We start from the raw sequence: 21,281 nt of genomic DNA on the forward strand, positions 1-21,281 counted from the left end.
GCCTTGGCGGGGTTGGGGGCTAGCGGGAGCCCTGGCCGTGCCACGAGCCCTGGCCGTGCCCACCGGGATTTCTTGCGGAGCATCGCAGCACTTTGAAAAGCGGCTGCCCGGCAGCACGGCATCCCGCACAGGTCGGAGCTGGGGGCAGCCTGGGACGGTCCATGGGGCCTTCCATGTCCCCAGCAGCCCGGACACAGCGCCACGGGGCAGCGAGGGCTGGTGCCAGCCCTGAGCATCCCCCCGGGTGCAGCCCCCAGCCCCGCGGGGAGAGCCCTGACCCAGGAGGGACACGGGGCAGGGGCTGTGGTGACACGGCCAAAGGTGGCCGATGCCCCCCCCGCCGCCCCAGCTCTGATGGGACCATGGAGGCGATGCCAGCCCTTGGGGGGGGACCCTTTTGGGGGGGGCTGAGCGCTGCGGCTTGGTACCCCCCAGCCCTGGGGGTTTTGGGGGGGGGGGGCAAGGAACGGGGGGCTTTTCTGCATGGGGGGCTGCTTCCCCCTGCTCCAACCAGTGCTCTGGGCGACTGCTGGCCCCGGGGCAGGGGCAGCGTTTGTCCTTGAGCCCCCCCCCCCCCCAAAAAAGGCAGAGCTGAGCCCTTCCCGCCCCTCCGGGCGCCCCCGCGGCTGCTCGGTCTCTTTAAAAGGACTCCAGGCGTGGCTGCGGGACCGTCAGCCCAGCCCGGCCGGACAAGGGACCGGACGAGGGACCGGACGAGGGACCGGCCAGTCCCGGCCAACCCTGGACGGCCGCCGCCAGCCGCACTGGCACAGCGCGGACCGCAGCCTGCGCAGGTACCCGACCCCGCCGGGATGGGGATACGGGGGGTCTCGGGGAGTGGGGGGGCGGGACAAGGGATGGGGACCCTGCTGGTCCTGCCCCAACTGGTGTCCTTGGACCCATCTCTGGGGGAGCCTGGCAGACTTGGGGGGGGGACACGGGCGATGGGGTGAGCTGGGCTGGCGCTGCCCGGGCACCCCGCTGCGAGCGGGGATGGTGCCACGCACTTGGGCTTGGCATGGAGGAGGGTGTGATGGGGGGGGGGAGGGTACTGCGCTGCCCGTTGGGGTCCATCCCCGTGGGCACGGCGTTCCCCCCCCCAACCCCCAGCATTGACCCGGCTCCCGCAGCGCGGCCATGGGCGAGTGGGGCTTCCTGAGCTCTTTGCTGGACGCGGTGCAGGAGCACTCGCCCATGGTGGGGAGGTTCTGGCTGGTGGTGATGCTCCTCTTCCGCATCCTGGTCCTGGCCACGGTGGGCAGCGACGTCTTCGAGGACGAGCAGGAGGAGTTCGTCTGCAACACCCAGCAGCCGGGCTGCAAACCGGTGTGCTACGACGCCGCCTTCCCCATCTCCCACTACCGCTTCCTCGTCTTCCACGTCGTCGTGCTCTCGGCCCCGGCCGCGCTCTTCGTCATCTTCGCCGTGCACCAAGCGGCCAAGCCGGGGCGCGGGGGCCAGCGCGCCCGCCGCCTCCAGCCCTTCTACGTGGGCAGCGTGGTGGCACGCATCGCGGCCGAGCTGGGCTTCCTGCTGGGGCAGGCGCTGCTCTACGGCTTCAGGGTGCAGCCCCTCTTCGTCTGCCGCCGCCGGCCCTGCCCGCACCGCGTCGACTGCTTCGTCTCCCGCCCCACCGAGAAAACCGTCTTCATCCATTTCTACTTCGTGGTGGGGCTGGTCTCGGCGCTGCTCAGCCTGGCCGAGCTCGCCCACCTCCTGCGCAAGGGACCCCCGCCCCGCGGCGGGTGCTGCCACCGGCCGCAGGAGCGGGGACCGGCCCCCGGGCAGCCAGCGGGAGCCACGGAGGCACCGTGTCACCCCAGCGCCTCCCCGCCACGGGGGGACCTGACCGTGTAGCTGCCATCGCTGGCATGAGCTGTGGCTGTTCTCAGCCTGGCGGGAGCCATGGAGGAGCCGCATCTCCCCAGCGCCTCCCTGCCACAGGGGGACCTGACCGTGTAGCTGCCATCGTTGGCACGAGCTGTGGCTGTTCTCAGCCCGACCGGTGCCCAGCGGGCGGTTGCAGCCCCGCCGGGGAAGCAGGGCCGGGCTGTGCCCCAGTGCCCCCGGTTCCTGTTGTGGGCGGTGGACGGGCCTCACCCAGCAGCTGCTGGAAAAAAAAAAATATGGACAAAAGGAAAACAAACAGGTCCCACCATCCCTGAGCAGCGGCAGGGACACCCCTGACCTCCCCCCCCCCCCCCCAAGCCTGGCACAATGTAGGGAGGGGGCCAGGGCTGCCCCCACACCCTGTGCTGGGGGTGTCACGAGTGCATCAGGGCTCTGCAGGCCAGGGCTGGCCCCTGGCATTGCAGGGTCGGGGGGGCGGCGCAGCCGCAGCGACCAGGCTGGGAAGGGCAGAGCTTTGGGGATGCTGGGGGGGGGAATGCGGGGGGGGGGACGGACCCCGAAGGACTCTGCCCCAACCCAGCCTTTGGGAACAGCCAGAATCAGGGAGGGTGAATAGCGGGGGAGCAGTGAGGGGGTCCCTGCTGCACCCCCCCCCCCCCAATGAAGAACCCCCCCAGGACTTGGGGTGCCACAGATTGGACCATGTCCCCATCCCCCCCCCGCCGGTGCCCCCACAGCAAGAACGAGCCGGGCACTAGAATAAATAAACTTTATTCTGGAGCCAGCCCCCCCGCCGTCCCCCCCTCCCCGTCCCCCCTGTCCCCCGTGCCGGCAGGACTGGCCCCCCCCACCCCCCCCGCGGGCGCGAAGCCGGGGCTGGCACCGCCACGCGCCCCCGCAGCCCCCACCCCACCTGGGGGGGGGCCGGGGCAGGGCCCGCCCGGCGCCCCCCCCCAACTCTAAAACCACTAAAATCTCAACAACAACAACAAAAAAAAAATTTAATAATAATAAATCGTGTGCCCCCCCCCGCCCCAACCCCCCCCCCCCCCACCCTCCCCCCCCCCAGCAGCGCCCACCATGCCCCCTCCACCTGCACAGGCCTAAAAACCCCTCCAAACTTTTACAAAGGTTTTAAAACGTATTTATAGATATTTATAGATATTTATATATATATACTTTGCTTTCTTTTCTCTTTTAAATGACTCTGCTTCCTCGGCGTGCGGGGTCTGGCCGGGTTCCCCCCCCCCCCGCCGGATGGCCGGGACTCGGGGAGCGGGGAGGGGGGGGGGGGGGGGGTGGCTCGGTGGTCGCGATCCCGTGTGTGCTGGTGCTGGTGGGGCCGGGGGCGTCCCCGGGGGACGCGGCCGAGGGCCCCCGCGCCCCTGAAATGTGACTCAACCAACGCGCTTCGCCCAGGGCCGGGGGGGGGGGGCCGGGGGCTGCGGGGCTCCCCACAGAGGGGTCCCGGGGCTGCGGCGGCGGGGGGGGGGGTTGGCTGCCGAGGAGTCCGCCCCAGGAGGGGGGCTGCAGCCAGGGCCGAGGTGCGGGGTGTGCCGTCCCCCCCCCCGGCGTGCCGGGCTCTGTCCTGGTGCCCCCCCCCGCGGCGTGCCGGGCTCTGTCCTGGTGCGCGCCGGGCGCGGGTCACGGCGAGTGCGTGGCCGGGCTGCTGCGGTTGGAGCTGGGCGAAAGGCTGGGGCTGCAGCTGCCCCCCGGCTGCCCCCCCAGCGTGTCCATGCCCTCCGAGTTCTCCAGCATCTCCTGGATGAGGGGCGGCATCGATCCCGGGATCTCCATCTTCAGCGTGATCACCCGCTCGGCGCCTGCGGGAAGGGTGGGAGGGGGGGGATCAGCGGGGCAGGGCTCTGCCAGCCCCCCCCCAAAACCAGTACCCCCGGGTCTGCTCCCCCCTGGGTGCCGAGGACAAGGGACGTGGCCGCGTCCCCGGCATCCCCGGGGGATGCAGTGCTGTGGGTATCCCCTCCGGAGGATGCTGTGCCCTGGACCGATGCCGAGCCCCGGGGATGCTCCCCCAGGATTCCGCCCCCCCCACCCCCGGGACACGGCATCGCAGGAAGGCGGCTGCCCTCCCTCCCCCCCCAGCGCTCACCCTTGGCGCTGATGCTGCGGAGATCCGTGATCTTCATGAGCATCTTGGGGAACATGTGGGGCTTGTTGGGCCTCCTCTTCCTCACGTAGATCTTCAGCGCCTCCAGCAGCGGCTCCTGCAGCTTGTCCACTTTGTCGGGCTGCTCCAGGTCCTGGCGGTCTGGGGAGTGGGGGGGGGGGGCACGGACAGCGGTTATGGGGTGCAGCACACATCCTGTCGCCCCCTCCTGTGGGTGCGGGTAAGACCCAGCTCCCTGTACCAGGTCTCGAGGGGGGGGTCACCGGGGTGGCTGTGCCGTGGCAGGGGGGACCATTTGGGGTCTTCTTGGCCAGCGATTTGGGGAGGACAGCCGTGGGTCCGCCGGGGTGCTGGGCAGGGTGCCCACCCCTGCACAATCCCCCCCTCCCCGACCCCAACAAAGCACCCACCTCCGCAGATGAGGCAGATGGCGCTGAGCAGCCCCGTCTCGGCGTCGTCCATCTCCAGCGGCAGCAGCTGGTTGGCGAAGGCGAAGACCAGGTCGGTGAGGGGCCCGAAGCCGGCGTTGTGCATCTGGGTCCGGTTCAGCGTCAGCCCGTCCGAGAAGGTCATGGTGTCCTGCTCCGGCGTGTAGCGCGTGCAGATCCGCAGGATCTGGGGTCGGCGGGGGGGTGGGGGGAAAGGATGAGGGGCTCAGCCTGGTGTCCCCCTCCCCGTCCCCGTCCCCGTCCCCGCTCTCACCAGGATGTCGAGGCAGGCGGCTTTGAGGAGGGTGATCTGGTCGGCGATGGTGAGCGTGGTGAAGCCGGGGAGCTGCTTGGCAAACTCCACCGTCTTGATGATGCACTTGGTGGACAACTCGCTGAACTTATCCCACAGGTCGATGTCCAGGGAGACCCGCTGCTCCGAGCTGTTGTTCTGCGGCGGGAGGCGGAGGGGGCGGGAGGGGGTGAGGGGGGGGCGGCCCGTGCTCCCCAGCCCCCCACCACCACCCCGGGACACCCCCCCCCCCCGACACTCACCGTAGTGTATTTGCCGAGCTGGCAGAGGGCGGGGAAGGTCTCCTGGTGGGCTTTGCGCACCTTCTCGATGAGCTCCTCCACCTCGGGAGTGATGATGTAGCTCTCCGAGCACTCCGCCTTGGGCACGTCCTTCTTCTTCTTGTTCCGGTCATTGCGGACGGCTGCGGGGACGGGCAGGGTCAGCGGCACCCGGCCCCGCTGCCACCACCCAGCCCCTGGCCCGGAGAGGGGTGTGTGTGTGTGTAGTGGGGGGGGGGGTCTCAGCCCCGCCATGCTGCACCCCCCAGGGAGGGATGAGGACCCCGCTGCCGGCGATGGGATCAGCCACGGTGACAAATGGCCACGGAACCGCCAGCCCCTCACAGCTTGCCTTTAAATAAGCCCCCAAGTCATTAGGAGGCAATTAGGGGTGACACCACAGTCGGCGGGGGGGGGGGGAGGGACACGGGACAGGGGGACGCACACCCCTGGGCATGGGGACAGAGCTCAGCTCCACTCCGCAAAGCCGACACGGATGAGAAAAACAGCCGGGAGAGAAAATGGCAGCTGAGCCACCGCGCTTATTATGGGGGGGGGTGCGGTGGCACTGGGGGGGGGGGTGGGAGCAGCCAGGCGCATCCCCAGCCCCGCACCCAGGGGGGTCAGCCTCTGTGGGACTCCCCCCCTTAGGTGCAGGGCGAGCTGCAGCCCCTGGAATGCTGAACCCCCCCCCGGGTGGTGCCTGCTCCCCCCCCTCCCCAGCATCCGCCAGCCCCCTCCCGGGGGGGTCACGGGCCCCGGGGACAGGCAGATGGGGCAGGACTCGGGGAGGCAGCTGCGCCCCAGCAACCGTCACCCCCCGTCACCCACCCCCGGCGATGCCGCGCCGCGCGGGGCAGGGGGGGGGGTACAGCCGGGCACCATGACAACTGGCACGCAGACGCCAGGAGGCCTCTCGTCAGCGTCATTTATCTCTGACATCATCAATCACGCGTTGCCTGGGCAACGGCCAGGCTGTGACACAAACCCGAGGGGCCCCCCCCCCCAACCCCCCCAAGGGCCTCGTTGGGCACATGGTGGGGGCTGCCGGGATGGCCCACCGCACCCAGACACCTCCCCGGCTGCACCCAGGCAGGGTGTCCCCATCCCCGTCCCCATCCCCGTCCCCATCCCTGTCCGCACTCACACTCCTTGGACATGCCGACTTCGAAGCACTTCTGGAGGCGGCAGTACTGGCACCGGTTGCGCGTCACCTTGTTGATGATGCAGTTCTTGTCCCGGTGGCACGTGTACACCATGTTCTTCTGGATGCTGCGGCGGAAGAAGCCCTGGGGACCCCGCACGCCCCCGTCAGCGCCCGGCCCGGGGAGCCCGGGGAGCCGCGGGGACGGCGGCCGCGGCGCGGGACGCTGGCAGCTCTCACCTTGCAGCCCTCGCAGGCGCTGACCCCGTAGTGGTACCCCGAGGACTTGTCCTGGCAGACGAAGCAGGGCTTGTAGATGCGGGGCAGGGGCGGGGGCGAGGGGGGGCTGGGCACGATCTCCTCCGAGCTGGTGCTCTGCGTCTCCACGGCTGCAGGGAAGGCGGACACGCTCAGGGCAAGCAGGGCTGGCCCCATGGCGACCCCCCCCCCCCCCCCCACCCTAAACACCCCGCCTCGACAGTGCCAGGGCCGACCCCGGAGTCCGGCGGACCCACCAGTGTGTCCCTGTTGCCCCCCCTCCCCGAGCCCTGGCCACCCCAGGCCTTCCCGGCCACGGGGCCAGGTCGCGCGGGGCTGGCGGGGAGAGGATGGGAGCTGGGAAGATGCAACTTGACGTTTCCAGGCCACGGAGACGACGTGGAATTCAGGCAGACAAAAAAAAAAAAAAAAAAAACAAAACCAAAAACCAAAGAGGGAAAGAAAAAAGAAGAAAAGAAAAAAAAAAAAGAAAAGAAAAAGAAAAGAAAAAAGAAAAAAGCCGGGATCCCAGGAGCCCTCCGTGCGGGCGGCACGATGGGCAGCTGCGGGGCCAGCGCGGTGCTGGGGGGGGGACGCGATGGTGCCACGCTCACTGACACGTGTGGGCACACGCGTGTGCATGGGCTGGGGGCCGCCCGCTGTGCCCACCGCCCCAGCGCTGAAGGCACGGCCCCCCCGGGAGGGGACGGGCACAGTGGCACCCAGCCGGCACCCTGTGGGACCCCGGCGAGGGACGTCCCCCAGCGCGGTGCTGCCTTCGTCCCCCGCGACAGGCGGCCCCCCCTCCACGTGCCGCAACGGGCCCCGCCAGCATGGGGGGGGGGGTGCAGCCAGCGCCCCCTGTCCCCCCAAAACCTCGTGGGACATACCTGCCCCCCCCCGCCTCCTGCACCCCAAAATCCCATGGGATGGGAACACTCCCTCCCGTCCCCCAGGACCAACCCTGTCCCCCAGGACCACCCGAGCCCCCCCCAGGACAAGCCCCGTCCCCTGCCCCGTTGCAGCCCCGGCAGCGGTGGCGGTGGTGGGGGGGCCGCGGTGCAGGCGGGGTGCCACCCCCGGCGCGGGGTGCAGCCAGGCAGGGGTTAACGCTCCCCGGCTCCTCCGGGATGTTTGCGAATGTTTTTCTGCAGCGGAGCCAAGCGAACCAGTCAAACAGGATATTAAAGGCCCGGCCCGGCGGGGGAGCCCGCCCCCCCCCCTCCCCGCTCCGCCGGCCCCTGCACCCCGAAAAGGGCCCCGCCGCCACCCGCCACCCCCCCCCGGGGCCGGGGTGCTGCAGGGAGAGGCCCCGGCCAGGGGCCCCCCCCCGGGGCTGAGCAGAGGAGGGGTCCCACTGGGGGCGGCGGGGCTTTGGAGGCGGGTGGGGGGGGTGAGGGATGAGGGGTGGGGGTCCCCAGCCTGGCTGTGCCAAAGGCCAAGGAGGGGGGACGACGGGGACAAAGCCACCCACGACATCGGGGGTGTCCCCCAGCACGATGGGGACGGGCGCAGGGCACGGAGGCGAGTGTGCAGGGCAGAACGCAAGCACGTAGGGCACGGAGGTGAGCGTGCAAGACATGGAGACGAGCGTGCAGGGCATGGAGGCGAGTGTGCAAGGCATGGAGGCGAGTGTGCAGGGCAGAACACAAGCACGTAGGGCACGGAGGCGAGTGTGCAAGGCATGGAAGCGAGTGTGCAGGGCAGAATGTAAGTGTGTAGGGCACGGAGGCGAGTGTGCAAGACATGGAGGCGAGTGTGCAGGGCAGAAGCAAGCATGTAGGGCACGGAGGCGAGTGTGCAAGGCATGGAGACGAGCGTGCAGGGCATGGAGGCGAGTGTGCAAGACATGGAGACGAGCGTGCAGGGCATGGAGGCGAGTGTGCAGGGCAGAACACAGCATGTAGGGCACGGAGGTGAGCGTGCAAGACATGGAGGCGAGTGTGCAGGGCAGAAGCAAGCACGTAGGGCATGGAGGCGAGTGTGCAAGGCATGGAGACGAGCGTGTAGGGCACGGAGGTGAGCGTGCAAGACATGGAGGCGAGCGTGCAAGACATGGAGGCGAGTGTGCAGGGCAGAACACAGCATGTAGGGCACGGAGGTGAGCGTGCAAGACATGGAGGCGAGTGTGCAGGGCAGAAGCAAGCACGTAGGGCATGGAGGCGAGTGTGCAAGGCATGGAGACGAGCGTGTAGGGCACGGAGGTGAGCGTGCAAGACATGGAGGCGAGCGTGCAAGACATGGAGGCGAGTGTGCAGGGCAGAAGCAAGCATGTAGGGCATGGAAGCGAGTGTGCAGGGCAGAACATAAGCACATAGGGCATGGAGGCGAGTGTGCAAGGCATGGAGGCGAGCGTGCAGGGTAGGAGCGAGCGTGTGGGGTGCGACGTGCGTGCGCAGGGTGGGCTGTGAGCGTGCCAGGCGTGGAGCTGAGCGTGCAGGGCAGAACGCAAGCGTGCAGGGCACGAAGGCGAGCGTGCAGGGTAGAAGCAAGCGTGCGGGGCGCGGAGGCGAGCGCGCGGGGCGGGCTGTGAGCGTGGAGGGTGGGTGAGGAGCGCGCGGGGCGCGGAGGCGAGGGAGCCGGGCAGCGCTTCCCGGGCAGCACTGAATAAATCACCGCTGCCACTCCAGGGAGCGGAGCCATTAAAGTGACTGAGCGAACGTCGTCTATAATTTATCGCCTCTTTTATATAATTTAAGAACTTCCTCGTGGAGAGCCGCACTCGCAAAATGCAGATTTGACAAGATTTTGATGTGCTGGGTGCGGAGGGGGGAGGGAGCCCGGCTCCCCCCCCCCCCGCCCCCCCCTCCCGTGTCCCCAGGCAGGCACGGCTTCACCAGCGCCGCGGGATTCCCCTGCCACCGCAGCCACCCGCCGAGGGACAGCGGTGCCAGCGGGGAGGGGACAGGGACGCGGGCACAGCCGCCTGCCTCGCCAGCTCCTCGGGAGCCCACCGTGGTGGCGTCAGGCCTGGGTGCCCCTCGCACCCCTGCGGGGCAGCGGGAGGGCCCAGAGCAGCACCCGAAGGTGCTGAGCGGGCAGGGTGGGTGCAAACCTCCCCTGCTCCCGCGGGAGGGGACGGCTGGGGACATGGGGGACCGAGGCGTCCGGGCTCCCTCCCTTCCCCCAGCCCCATCTCCTGCTGGAGCAGGAGGGACCCAGGCGTCCTGCCCCCGCCCCGGGGAGGAAGCGGAGCCCAGCTGCAGACCAGATGCTGCGGCCCCGCCAGCATCCCCGGGCGAACACGTCGCCCCCGCCCGCGGCCCCGCCGGCCACTTCCCGCCCGCACCAAGGGACCCCGGGGCGCCCCAACACCCGTCGCCCCCGCCCTGGCGTGGGAAAGCGCCCGCGGGGGCCACACCGTGTGCCAGGGCCCGGGGGGGGACCCGGGAGTCCTGTTTGCCACCACCCCCCGCCAACAACCGGTCATCGCTCCGGGGCCGGAGCCGGGGATGGGTCCCTTGGGAGCAGGGGAATGAGGAGGAAAGCCGAGGGAGTGGGAGAAGGAGGGTCCTGGGGCCAGGAGCCCCAAAAACGGGGTGCGCTGGGCTGTGGGGGTGCCCCATCCTGCCCATGTGGCACCGGGGACGGTGCTGAGCCCGCTGGGCACTGCCACCCCACCTGGTCCCCACCGGGCATCCGGCCCAGCCGACCCAGGGGTCCTGCTCCCCGCCAGCGCCGGGGGTCCCGTCCCCGCCACCCCGACTCACCCATCCCCTGTGCCACCACGCCGTGCCGCAGCGCCGCGCTGGCTGCGTGCCACCAGCCAGCCCGGGGTGACAGTGCACAGATAACGCGAGGCGACGGCGGGGCCACCCCATGTCCGGCGAGGCAGTGCTCGTGCACGACCCAACCCCACGTACCCCCCGAGACCCCCACAGCACCCCACAAAACCCCTGGCAAGACGTAGACCCACGCGGGCACGGGGTGCCCACCGCCTCGGTGGGCTCCTGCAAGCCCCTCTGCCACCGTCAGAGACCGCCTCGTGCCTCAGTTTCCCCAGCTGCGGCATGGCAGCGTCCCCAGGCCCCGCTGCAGCGGCAGGCAGGCTCCTGGCACCCCCCCGAGGAGTGGTTCTTGCCCCCGCGCCAACGAGACGGCGTCCCGCCAGGCAGGGCAGCGCCGGCGCCGGGCCAGCAGCCAGCACCTCGGGGCCAGCCCCACTGGGCACAGCCCAGCCGCAGCCGTCTCTGGGGAAACTGAGGCACGGCACCTCCGACACCAGCCCTGCTGAGCCGTGCCACGGGTTGGCAAACCTGGGGCCGGGGAGACACGGCACCTCGGCGTGACGTAGAGAGAGGGGCACCCTGCCAGGGATCCCCGCCAGCACCCGCCGCCCACGCGTCCGCCGGGTCACGGTCACCATGACCAGAGCTTGGAGGTGCCCTGGCCCGGAGCAGGGGCCCAAAGCAGCACCGCGGCCGCACGTCCACCCAGAGCTGCATCCCCGGCACCACTGGGGATGGGGGGGGTAGAGGGGGGGGGAATGATGGCCCACAGCCACACTGCTCAGGGCAGCACGGCCCCAGTGGGGTGGGGGGGCCTTGCGCTAAGGGGAGGGCACCGCAGCCTGGGACACATGGCCCCTGCCAGGTCCTGCCTGGGGGGCTCTGAAGGCAGGACGCCCCCCCCCCGTGCCCCGCAGAGGCAGCAGGAGTCCCCAGCTGCAGACAAAGACCCCTCGCGCCAGCGGAAAGGTCGAGCAGCCCCGAGACAATGGGGAGAGCAAGACTGGGGGGGCTGCAACCGAACACCCCCACATACCCCCAGCCATGGGCACCACACCGGGCATCGCAGTGGGAACTGTCCGCCCCGGGGACGAGGCGGCCCCCCCGGCCCTGCAGCCCTTATGGGGGTGAAAGTCCTGCGCAGCCGGGCAGGACTTTCCCCGGCCGTTATGGCCACCCACGGCCCCGGTGCCGTGCCAGTCCGGCCGCCTGCCCTCTGGGGACGGCGTGGGTCCCCCCCCCGGCGGGCACAAAGCACAGCGGGACCCCGCATCCCCCGCAGGGTGGCAGCCCCCGGGCGGCCGACAGCTCGGGGTGCGCTGCCCGACCCCCCCCCCCGTCACAGGGCCTGCCCGTCCCCAAGGACGGCGGGGGACCCACGGGGGACACCACGCTGTGACCCGCCCCCCCGGGGACATAGGACGGGATCCCGCCGGGGGGAGCGGGGCTGGCCGGGCCCCACCGCGGCACCCAGGACCCGCCGGCGCAGGGAGACCCCCCCGATTCCCGGCGCAGGGGGCGGGGGGGGGGGGGGCCCACGCTGCCGCCCCCCCTCCGCCCGTGCAGCAGCAGCAGCAGGCACAGCGGCTCGGGAGTTAATTGGATTTTCTCGGAGCCCTTATCAGCAGGGAGCCACATTCCCGGCGGGGCCGGCGCTGCCGCGGCCCCCGCTCACGGCAGAGGGGTGCGGGGCAGAGGGGTGGGTGTCCCCGCCGGGCCCCGGTTCCCCCCCGCCTCCGCAGCCCGGGCCGGTCTCAGCCCCGGTCCCGGCCCCATCCGAGCTCTCGCCGAAATAGGACAAGGGTTGTTATGGCCGAGACGGCGGCATCTGCGCAGAGCTCGCCTTCCCCCCCCCCCCGCCGCGCCCCCCCCGGAACCAGCACCCAGCACCCATCGCTCTGCCGCCCATCCCCGCACGCAGCACCCACCACCATCCCCGCAGCCCCCCCCCCCCCTCCCGTCCCCCCCCCGCCCGGCTCAGAGCCGGGTTTTGAGGCCGTCCCCCCCACCCCACCCCGGGGCGGGCTCCAGCACCGGCCCGAGGCGGCGGTGAGGGGCCCGGCCGCCCCCGGGGCGCAGGTACCTACAGCGGCCGGAGCTGCTCCAGGGCGGGGGGCGGCGGGGGACCCCGCGGGGCGCGGGGGGGCCGCGCTCCGGCAGCAGGCAGCCCCTGCCCGGCCCGTAGAAATCCATCCGGAGGAAGGGGCCGGGGGGCAGCCCCGCCACCGCCGCCGCGCCCTCGTACATGGCCCGGGGCCGCCGGGGGGGGGGGGGGGCGGCGGCGGCGGCGTCGTCGTCGTCGTCGTCGTCTCCCCCGGTCCGGCGGCGGGGGCGGCCCCGGGAGGTCAGCGGCCCCCCCCGCGGCAGCCGGGCCCCCGGGGCGCCCCGCGCCGCGCTGCCATGGCCCCGCCGCGGCTCAGCCGGGGAGCGGGGCCCCGCCGCTCCGCTCCGCGCCCGGGCAGGCGGCGGCGGGAGGAGGAGGAAGAGGAGGAGGAGAGGGAGGAGGAAGATGGGGGGGGGGGAGGGGAGGAAGGCGCAGCCCCGCCGGCTCTGCGGCTCCGGCAGCCCCGGTCCCTCCCGACACCAGCCGCCTCCCCACAGCCTTAACCCGCTCCGCGCCGCGGGGCCGCCCCCAGCCTCCCCCGCCGCCTCCTCTTCCTCCCCTCCCCGGGACGGACGGCACCGGGGGGACACGGACGCGCAGGGCCAGCGTCCGGTGGGAGCGGGGCTGGGGGGGGCCCGGCGGGACCGGGGTGGGATCGGGGGGGGGGGCACAGCGGGACCGGCGCTGGCGTCGGGGGGGGCCGCGGCGGGGCCGGGGGCTGCCCGGGGCCGCGGCTCATTTGCCTAATGGGATGCGGGTGAACTGCGGGTGAACCCGGCGGGGAAGGGCTCACCTCGCCCTGACCCCCGGCCGCCCCCCCCCCCCCCGGGGGTGCGGGTGCCACCGCCCGGGGGGATGGCGGGGGGGGGGGGGGGGCCGGGTGCGTGTGCATGTGTGTTCACGCGTGTTCACGCGTGTCCACGTGCTCCCGCTGCGCGACGGGGTACGTCCTTGTGTGCGTCCCCCCCTGCAGAGGGGCCCAGGTGTGCTCCCCCTGCACCGGGGAGGGGGGGTGGTGCGTGGGGGGGCAGCCTGTGTGCACATACGTGTGTGTGCACGCCTTCTGCACACACGGACATGCGTGTGGCACCATGTCCCCACCGGGCACAGCTGAGTGCGTGCACACACGTGTGTGTGTGTGTGCGCGCGCGCACACCCCCACGCACACGTGTGTGTTTGCATGTAGCCCATGTGGGGCAGTGCCGCATGCACACACACCCCCCCCCCTCCCCTGCACACGGGTCCCCGTGAGAGGTGACACCCCAAACCCTGGGCTGCCCAAGCGGCGATGGCACTGCCCGCCACTGGCCAGCATCGCAGCACAGCCCCGTTGCCTGCACCCTCACCGGCACCGACACGCACCAAGGACGGCGGCCACAGGATGGGCTCCAGCGGTGCCACTTTCCAGACACGCCGGTAGCCTGCTGGCCACACGGTCTCACCCCCCCACCCTCGACTCCTGCACCCCACACGGTCTCACCCACCCACGCTCGCTCCCTGCACCGCCGGCACAGCCACCCCACCGGGCTGCACGGGGAGCACGCAGCCTCTGCTGCGCCACGGGGGTCCGCTCTGACCCAGCCCCACACTGCCCACCGCAGCGGTGCCCTTACAGGGAGAGCCCGGGATGCTGCGGCGCCCATCCGAACGCCCGGCCGGGTCCTGCTGGGGGCAGGAGGAGCACACGCGTGTGCCAGACACCGGTGGGACAATGCGGGCGCTGTGGCACATGCCAGCCCTGCACAGCCACACGCAGGGAGCACACGTGAGCAGCTGTGTGTGCACGCATGTGTGCATGTGCGTGTGCACGCATGGCAGTGCACACACATGCGTGGCAATATGCACACACAGCGGTGCACGCATGCACATGCGCAGCAGCGTGAACACGCGTGGCAGTACGCACACACGTGTGGCAGTAAACACACACAGCAGTTTGAACTCACACAGGGCAGTACACGCGCACACGGGGCAGTGTGAACACATGCACACGCGCGTGGCAGTACGCACGCATGCACGGCCGCGTGAACACACACAGCCGTGCGCACACACGCAGCAGCACACGCACCCACGCATGGGTGGCAGTACACACGCACGCACGGCGGTATGCACGCACGCACGGCGGCGTGAATACCCGCAGGACAGTGTGCACGCAGACATGACAGACCCCCACGCACCCCGACGCTGAGGACACCCTCCCCGCCGCCACGCAACCCCCGCACCCCATCCCCATACACGCCGCCCCCCCGCTCCCAAAGTGAGCAGCCAGGGCCGCCCCGCTTTGCTTTCCAACCCGCCCCCCACAAAGAGGGGGGGGAGAAAAACAAAAAAAGAATAAGAAAAAGGCCGGGAGGTATGTGCGTGTGTGTGTGTGTGCATGCGTGTGCGTGTGTGTCTGCGCCGAGCAGATCAGCAGCGCCTGTTTAAATAATAATAGAAAGTCAAAGGCTTTGCTTAGCCAGCAGGTTTCTGAACAAAAGCCCAGCGCTCCTCCAACTTCCTGCAGCGAACATGACAAATGTCTGCTTTGACTCATTTACCAGCGCTGGAAAGAATGTGGCTGCGACGACAACGGAGGGGACGAAGGGGACGTGGGCCGGTGGCAGCGCGCGGCTGGGCCGTGGCAGGGCCGTGTCACGCTCGCCCGTCCCGCCGGGCACCGCTTCCCGTCCTGCGCCGGCGGCAGCAGGAAGAAACAGAGATTAAAAAAAAAAAACAAAACAAAACATAACAAAAAAAAAAAACAAAAACAAAAAAAAAAAACCCCAAACCAAACCCCGAAAAAAAAAAAAAAAAAACAAAACCAACCCAAAGCCTTAATGCAGAAGCCAAGAGGAACTGGGCGAGGGGAGCGCCCCGCACGCAGCCGGGACGGGGACGCCCCGCCATGCGCCACATCAGAATGGACCCCCCACCCCCCAGCAGCACCCCCGGCCCTGCTTCCCCCCTCTCCCAGCACCCCCGTGATGCTGCGGGGAGCACAAGATGCCCCCAGGAGCGTGATGGGAGACCCGGCCCCAAAACCCACGGGGGACACCAGGGGGGACCCTGCTGTGCCCAGAGCGCGGGGGTCCCAGCCCCAGCGGGGTCGTGGGCGGGGACCCCCGCGACCCCCACACAACCCCCCCCCCCAGCCCAGGCTACGGGGTACCACCGGCCCCTTCCCCCCATCCCCACACCGGCACCTCGGGGCCCCGCAGCTCCCCCCCCCACCTCCCCGCTCCCACCCGCCCACTTCAAAAGACCCCATTTATCCCCTTCAGCCGCTTTTGAGCGCGGCGAATTCCCGGCGGCTCCCCCCGGCCCCCCTGACAGTGATAGAAAACCTCCGCCGTAATGGGCTTTCCCAGGCCGGGGGCCCAGCGCCCAGCCCGGCATCATCAATCTTCCCCGGCCGGGGATGGGGCGGGAGGGGGGGGACGACGGACAGACCGGGGGGGGGGGGTCCCCAGCACCGCACCCCGCGGGGTCTCCCCGGCCCCAGCCCCGAGCGGGGCCCCCCCAGCCCCGCCACCCACCCCCCACCCCCCCCGCCCCAATCCCCGCCCGCGGCCCCCAGCCTGCAGGGAGCACGTTTTGCTCATTAATTTTTAAAAATTAATTAATTACGGGGCGCTGCGGGGGAGCGGCTGCGGCGCGGAGGAAACCGGAGCCAGCGGGTAGGGTGACAGGCCGGGCCCGGCTGCGGGGGCCCCCCATCCCCGCAGCGGCGGCGGGGCCGGGGGGCCCGGCTGCAGGGGAGGGGGCCGCGCCGGGGTCCCATTTCCCCCAGCCCGGCCTGGGAAGCGGGGCGGAGGGAGGATCCGGAGGGCGGGGGGGACAGCCCAGGGAGCCCCTCGTGGGGTGGCGGGTGGGAACCCCTCGTGGCCCCCCATGACCCTGCGCTGGGCAAGGGGACCCCTGGGGACAGCCAGGCCCCGTGGCGGCAGGCCCTGGGGAGGGGGACGGGGGCACAGGCAGAGTCCCGGCACCCCCACACGCACCGACACGCGTGCGCACACCCGGCACGGGGACACGCGTGGCTCCGCACGGTGGGGACACGTACAGGAGGCACGGCCCGGAGCACGCACACAACCCCCCCAACAGTCGCTCAGCCCTACGTACACTCGCTCCGTGCACGCACACACACACCCTCTCTATACGGGCGTGCGCGCGCACACACACACACACCCCCCCCTCCACACACACGTGCACACACACACAAACCCTGCATACGGGTGTGCGCGCACACACGCACCCTACACACAGGTGTGCACACACGTGCACACACACACTCTGCACACAGGCGTGCACACACGTGCGCGCACACACACACGTGCGCACACACATACCCCCTGCACACAGGCGTGCACACACACGTGCACACACACGGGTGCGCACACACACACCCGGGCACAGAGCACCACGGACACGCACACGCAGCCAGCCCCACACACACACGGATGCGCACGCCCCCTCGCACGGGGCGCGCGCACACACACACACCCCCCCGCAGCGTGCACACACCCGCCGTGCGAGCGCACACGTGCCCACACGCAGCTCTGAGCCCCACACCAGCCCCGGGTGTCCCCCACCACCGTCCCCCACCCGTCTCAGGGTGTCCCACGTCGGGGCGCAGCGTGGGGAAGGGGGTCCTGTGCCCACCCCCGCAGGGGAAGCCGGGGGGGGCCGTGCCCGGGCTCCCCAGCACCTCCTGGCGCTCTCGGCTCACGGCAGGAAAGGGCACGCGGGGCTGGCCCCGGCTGCGACGGTGGGTCCCAGGGCACCCAGGGACACCCGCCTTGGGCTCGGGGTGCAGCGGGCCCCCCCGGCACCCACGCCCGGGGAGGGGGTGCGCGGGGCAGCCCCCAGCACCACGCACAGGGTACGGCCAATCCCATTTCTCCACGCCGGGAGCAAAGCCTGCAGCACCCCGGGGGGCCGGATTCGGCACCAGCAGCTCCCCTGCAGCCCCGACGCCAGCGGACCCCCATCCCGACACCCACGGCCCCCACAGGGGCGTCCGGCTGAACCCCGAGGCGGGGGGGGGCATCTGCACCCCCTCGGGAGGGCCCAGCCGCATCGGCCCCAGGGCTGCACATCTGCAGCACATCTGGCGAGGGTGGGCGGTGGCGGGGGGGCCGGACACGCGTGAGGAGGGGGTGGCTGCACCAGGCCCCTCTGCAGCCCCCCGGCCCTGGGTCCCCCCCAGCCGGGACACGGACCCCAGCGTTTCCCTGCCAGCCCCACTGCCAGCAGCGGGGACATCCCCACCCAGGCACACACCAAATACTGTAGGACCTACACAAACAGGGCACCCGCCAGGCTGTACGGGTGCTACGGGGGGGGGACGGACACATGGTGCCCCCACTCCCTGAATCCCCCGTGGCAAAGGTCAAGGGGAAACTGAGGCACAGTTCACCCATCCGCCATCAGCCCCAGGGTGCCCTGGGGTGCTGTGCTCCCCGGCCCTGGTGCCAGGGAAGGTCGGGGTGGGGGGACGGGATGACACAGGCGCCCCCCCCCAGCCCGTTCCCACAACGCCGTGCGGGAATGGCCCCAGAGCCAGCGCGGGGGAGGGGCCCCACCCGCCGCCACCCAGTCGCTGAACTGGTCCCACTGGGTCCCACCGCCGCCGGGGCGGCTCCGGCGGGGGACAGCGCCCCAGGCCGGCCCTGCCCGGGCCTGCACCGTCCCCCGGGGCCAGGGACGGGCTGGGGGGGGGCCCCGCCACACCCCGACCCACGGGGGCCTCCCCGACGGCGGGCGCCGCGGGGCACCCATGCCGGCACAGCACGGGAACGGGCAAGGGTGCCCGTCCGCAGCGGCGCCGGGGATGGGAAGGGGTCCGGCAGTCGCCCCCGTGGCACCCGGAGAGGGTCTGGGGAAACTGAGGCACGCCCTGAGCCTCCGGGGTGACGGTGCGGGGAGGACCCCCCGGCCGGGAGCCCACCACCTCCGGCGGCTCCAGCTGCCAGCGCGGCGGGGCGGTGATTACCGGGGCCGTGATGGACGACCCTGTCAGGGGGAAATTGAATCAGGAGCAGACGCGATGATTGCCTTCATCGCCTCCCCCACGGGCGGCCCCCGCACCGCCGGCGAACAAAGAGCCGCCGAGGGGACGCAGCGCCGCACCGGCCTCCCCGCCACCGCCGAGCCCCCCGTCTCCCAGCCCGGCCGCGGTGGGTGCCGGGGACGGTGACAGCCAACGGCCCCTAAACCAGGGCCAGCTGGGCCGTTAACAGCCAGGGTATAAACACGGCCATTAACGAAGGCGGCCACACAGCAGCAATTAACTCGCGCACACCCCGCCGGGCGCCACTGCCCGCTCCGTGCCTCAGTTTCCCCAGCGGCAGCACTAACGGGGACGCACCAGGAGAGGCGTCCGGCGCTCGCCTCCCGCCGGGCAAGGAGCTGGTGCCCCCCCAGACACAGCTCCCCACAGACGGGCGATGCAGTGGGAGATCCCCCCCCTCACCAATGCCACCACCCCAGGGCAGGTTACAGACTGATGCCGGAGCCCGGTGTTTGCACCCACGTCCCACGCTGGGGACAGAGCCCGCCACAGAGGGGTCCACACACACACACCCCCCCAACAATGAGGGTCCCACTACCCCCCCCACGGGGCCGCGGTACTCACTGGCAGGCGAAGGGGTGCTGTATCCGCTGACGGGCAGCTGGTGCTGGATGCCAGCCAGCGTGCTGGGGGGCGAGAGCCCCCCCAGCATGTGGGGGAAGAAGAAGGCGTAAGGGTGCACGGGGTAGCCATTGAGGTGCCCCCCTCCAGGTGTGGGGCAGGAGCTGCTATTGCTGGCCATGGCGGGGGTCTCCGGTGCTGGGAATTGGGGGGGGGGGGGGGGGGGGCCTCTCAGGCACGGGGTGCGGGGGCCGAGCAGAGCATGGGGCCCGCGGGCGACCCGCTGCCCGGCGGCTGTCCTCGCTGGCGGCGCTGGCTCCTGCGACGCTGTGGGGAGACCAGAAAAAAAGGGGGGGGGGATGGTGTTAGTAAAGAGATTGGGACCCCCCCATGTGACACCCACCAGCCGTGCCTCAGTTTCCCCAGACACCCCCTTCCCCCCCCCCCCCGCCTCCCAAAAGGGGCCGCATCCCTTCCCGGCCCCGGGAGGGCGCAGGCGGCCGGGCCCAGCGCCCCCCGCAAGATTAACGACAATCCCCCAGATTAACGACACCGGGACCGGCGAGGCCCGGCAGGCGCAGGTCGCTAATCCCGGCTTAGCGGGCGAGGGAGCAGAGGACGGAGTTGGGGTGGGGGGGGACGACACACGGACATGGGGGACACACACAGCATGGGGACAATGTGGCCCCACGGGGCACCCCATGGAGCCAGGGGCCACGCCACAGCCCCAAACCTGCTCCCCAAAGCCTGGCCTGGGAGCGGGGATGCACGAAGGGGGTGGGGGGGCTGCACCCCTTGCCCCAGCCCTGGGGGGGGGGGGGGGTGGCTGCGAGACTGCTGGAGGGGGCGGGGGGGGGACACACACGGGCACACCGGGGTCCCCTGAGGACACCGGCTCCGCTCCAGCCTGGCTCTGCCGTCACGGCCGCTCACCTCTGCCGGGCTCTGCTGGCCCCACTCATGCACCGAGCGTGAGGGGGCTCAGCCAACCGACAGCCGCAGCAGGAGGGGGCTCAACCAAACCCCCCCCCCCCCCCCGGGGGGCTCAACCTGGTCACCCGTCACAGGGCTGGGCTCTACCCATCGAAGCGTAGCCCCCACCTCATGCCGGGCTGTGCCGTGTGCCGGGCCGTGCCGGCAGCTCCCACGCCAGCCTAGCTGGCGTGGGAGCTGCCGGCACGGCCCGGCACACGGCACAGCCCGGCAGGGCACGGACCCCATGGCCAAGGGAAGGCGGGGGGGTGGGGGTGGGGGGAATACAGCGGTGGGAAGGGGGGCACGGGGCTTTCACAATCCCGGGGCTGGCTGTTTATTTAAGCGTTGGCGCGGGGGCCCGGCGGGGGCTGTTTATTTGCCGAGAATTCTGGCTCCCGGCCCCGCGGAGGCGGAAAAGGATCCAGAGGAACAAGGCTGGGCCGCCCGGCGAGGCGCTGGGGAGGGGCCGGGATGGGCACGGCCCTGCTCGTCGTGTCCCCCCCCCCACCCCATAGCACCCAGCTGGGTGCACCCACCGGTGGCAGGACCCCCATCCTCCCAGTTCACACCAGTATCCACAGCCCCGGCGTTGCCCCCCCTCTCCCCGCCATAGGAACCCACCGGAGCATCCGTGGGGTGACCCATGGGCCAGCTGCCCCCCGGAGTGGGCACCCAGGGGTGGCTGGGGTGGGGGTCATGTCCCCCCCACACACACACTGTGGCACAGGGTACCCCACCAGGCACCACAGCGCGTGCCGGATTCCCACGGGCATCACCAGGGCACGGTGCCGGACACCGGGTCAGCATCCACCCGGGAGCAGGGCGGGGGGCCACAGCTGAACCCCGGGGAGGGGTCCCCACAGGACCCTGGCTCCCCACTTCAGGGGGCTGCTCCATAGCCCCCCCCCCCACCCCCCAGCCAGGCTGTGGCCCCCGAACCACGCTGGCCAGGGGGGGCAGGGAGGCGCGGGAAGAACTGTTTATGTTTGCCGGTGCCAAGTGCTCGCCGGGCACCGCGCCAGCCGCGCCGGGGCCCAATTACTCAACCCGCTCCTGCAAACCCCCCCCCCACCCCCCCCGCAACCCTACCCCCCCCCCCCACGCCGCCAGCCGGGGACTGAGCGAGGCCAACACCGCCGGCCTGGCCCCCGTGCACCCCGATCCCGGTGGGCGGCCGATAGCCCCCTGGCCCCTTCCCAATGCCCCAGGGGACCAACAGTGGCCAGGAGGGTCTGGGGAGCCCGGCTGGCCCCGCTCCCGTGGGGAGAAGGAGCTGCAGCCCAGAGAAGCCCCCACCGGCCCCCGTGGCGGCACAGACCCCGGCACGCGGCTGCTCCCCGACGGGGGGGGTCCTGGGCATCCCAAGTGGGGGTCTTGAGGATCCCAACCATGGGTCCTGGTGGTCCTAGCCCAGCTCCGCTCCCAGAGCGCCCCATTCCGGCAGCGTGGGTCGGGGGCTGTGCAGCCCCTCGGTGGGGG

The 21,281-nt window shown here is 71.2% G+C and overlaps 2 protein-coding genes across 3 annotated transcripts; one reads left to right on the forward strand and one right to left on the reverse strand.

Moving 5' to 3' along the window:
- The first annotated feature begins 705 nt into the window (after window positions 1-705).
- On the forward strand, window positions 706-1,857 carry GJD3 (gap junction protein delta 3). Its single transcript, XM_054224083.1, has 2 exons — window positions 706-794; window positions 1,131-1,857. Exon 2 carries the CDS (start codon window positions 1,138-1,140, stop codon window positions 1,855-1,857), a length of 720 nt encoding a protein of 239 aa, XP_054080058.1. The 5' UTR covers window positions 706-794; window positions 1,131-1,137.
- A 1,486-nt stretch (window positions 1,858-3,343) lies between these two features.
- RARA (retinoic acid receptor alpha) lies at window positions 3,344-19,023 on the reverse strand. 2 transcript variants are annotated; one of them, XM_054224061.1, is made up of 8 exons: window positions 18,831-19,023; window positions 6,365-6,513; window positions 6,128-6,269; window positions 4,963-5,123; window positions 4,682-4,858; window positions 4,390-4,594; window positions 3,962-4,120; window positions 3,344-3,674 (listed from the first exon to the last, which is right to left on the reverse strand). In XM_054224061.1, exons 1-8 carry the CDS (start codon window positions 19,006-19,008, stop codon window positions 3,496-3,498), a joined length of 1,350 nt encoding a protein of 449 aa, XP_054080036.1. In that variant the 5' UTR covers window positions 19,009-19,023; the 3' UTR covers window positions 3,344-3,495. The 2 variants fall into 2 exon arrangements, with proteins under 2 accessions (XP_054080036.1, XP_054080037.1); XM_054224062.1 differs by lacking the exon at window positions 18,831-19,023 and adding an exon at window positions 12,198-12,372.
- Window positions 19,024-21,281: the final 2,258 nt, after the last annotated feature.

The sequence above is a fragment of the Rissa tridactyla genome, chromosome 19 (genome assembly GCF_028500815.1).
Source record: "Rissa tridactyla isolate bRisTri1 chromosome 19, bRisTri1.patW.cur.20221130, whole genome shotgun sequence".
Classification (NCBI taxonomy): Eukaryota; Metazoa; Chordata; class Aves; order Charadriiformes; family Laridae; genus Rissa; species Rissa tridactyla.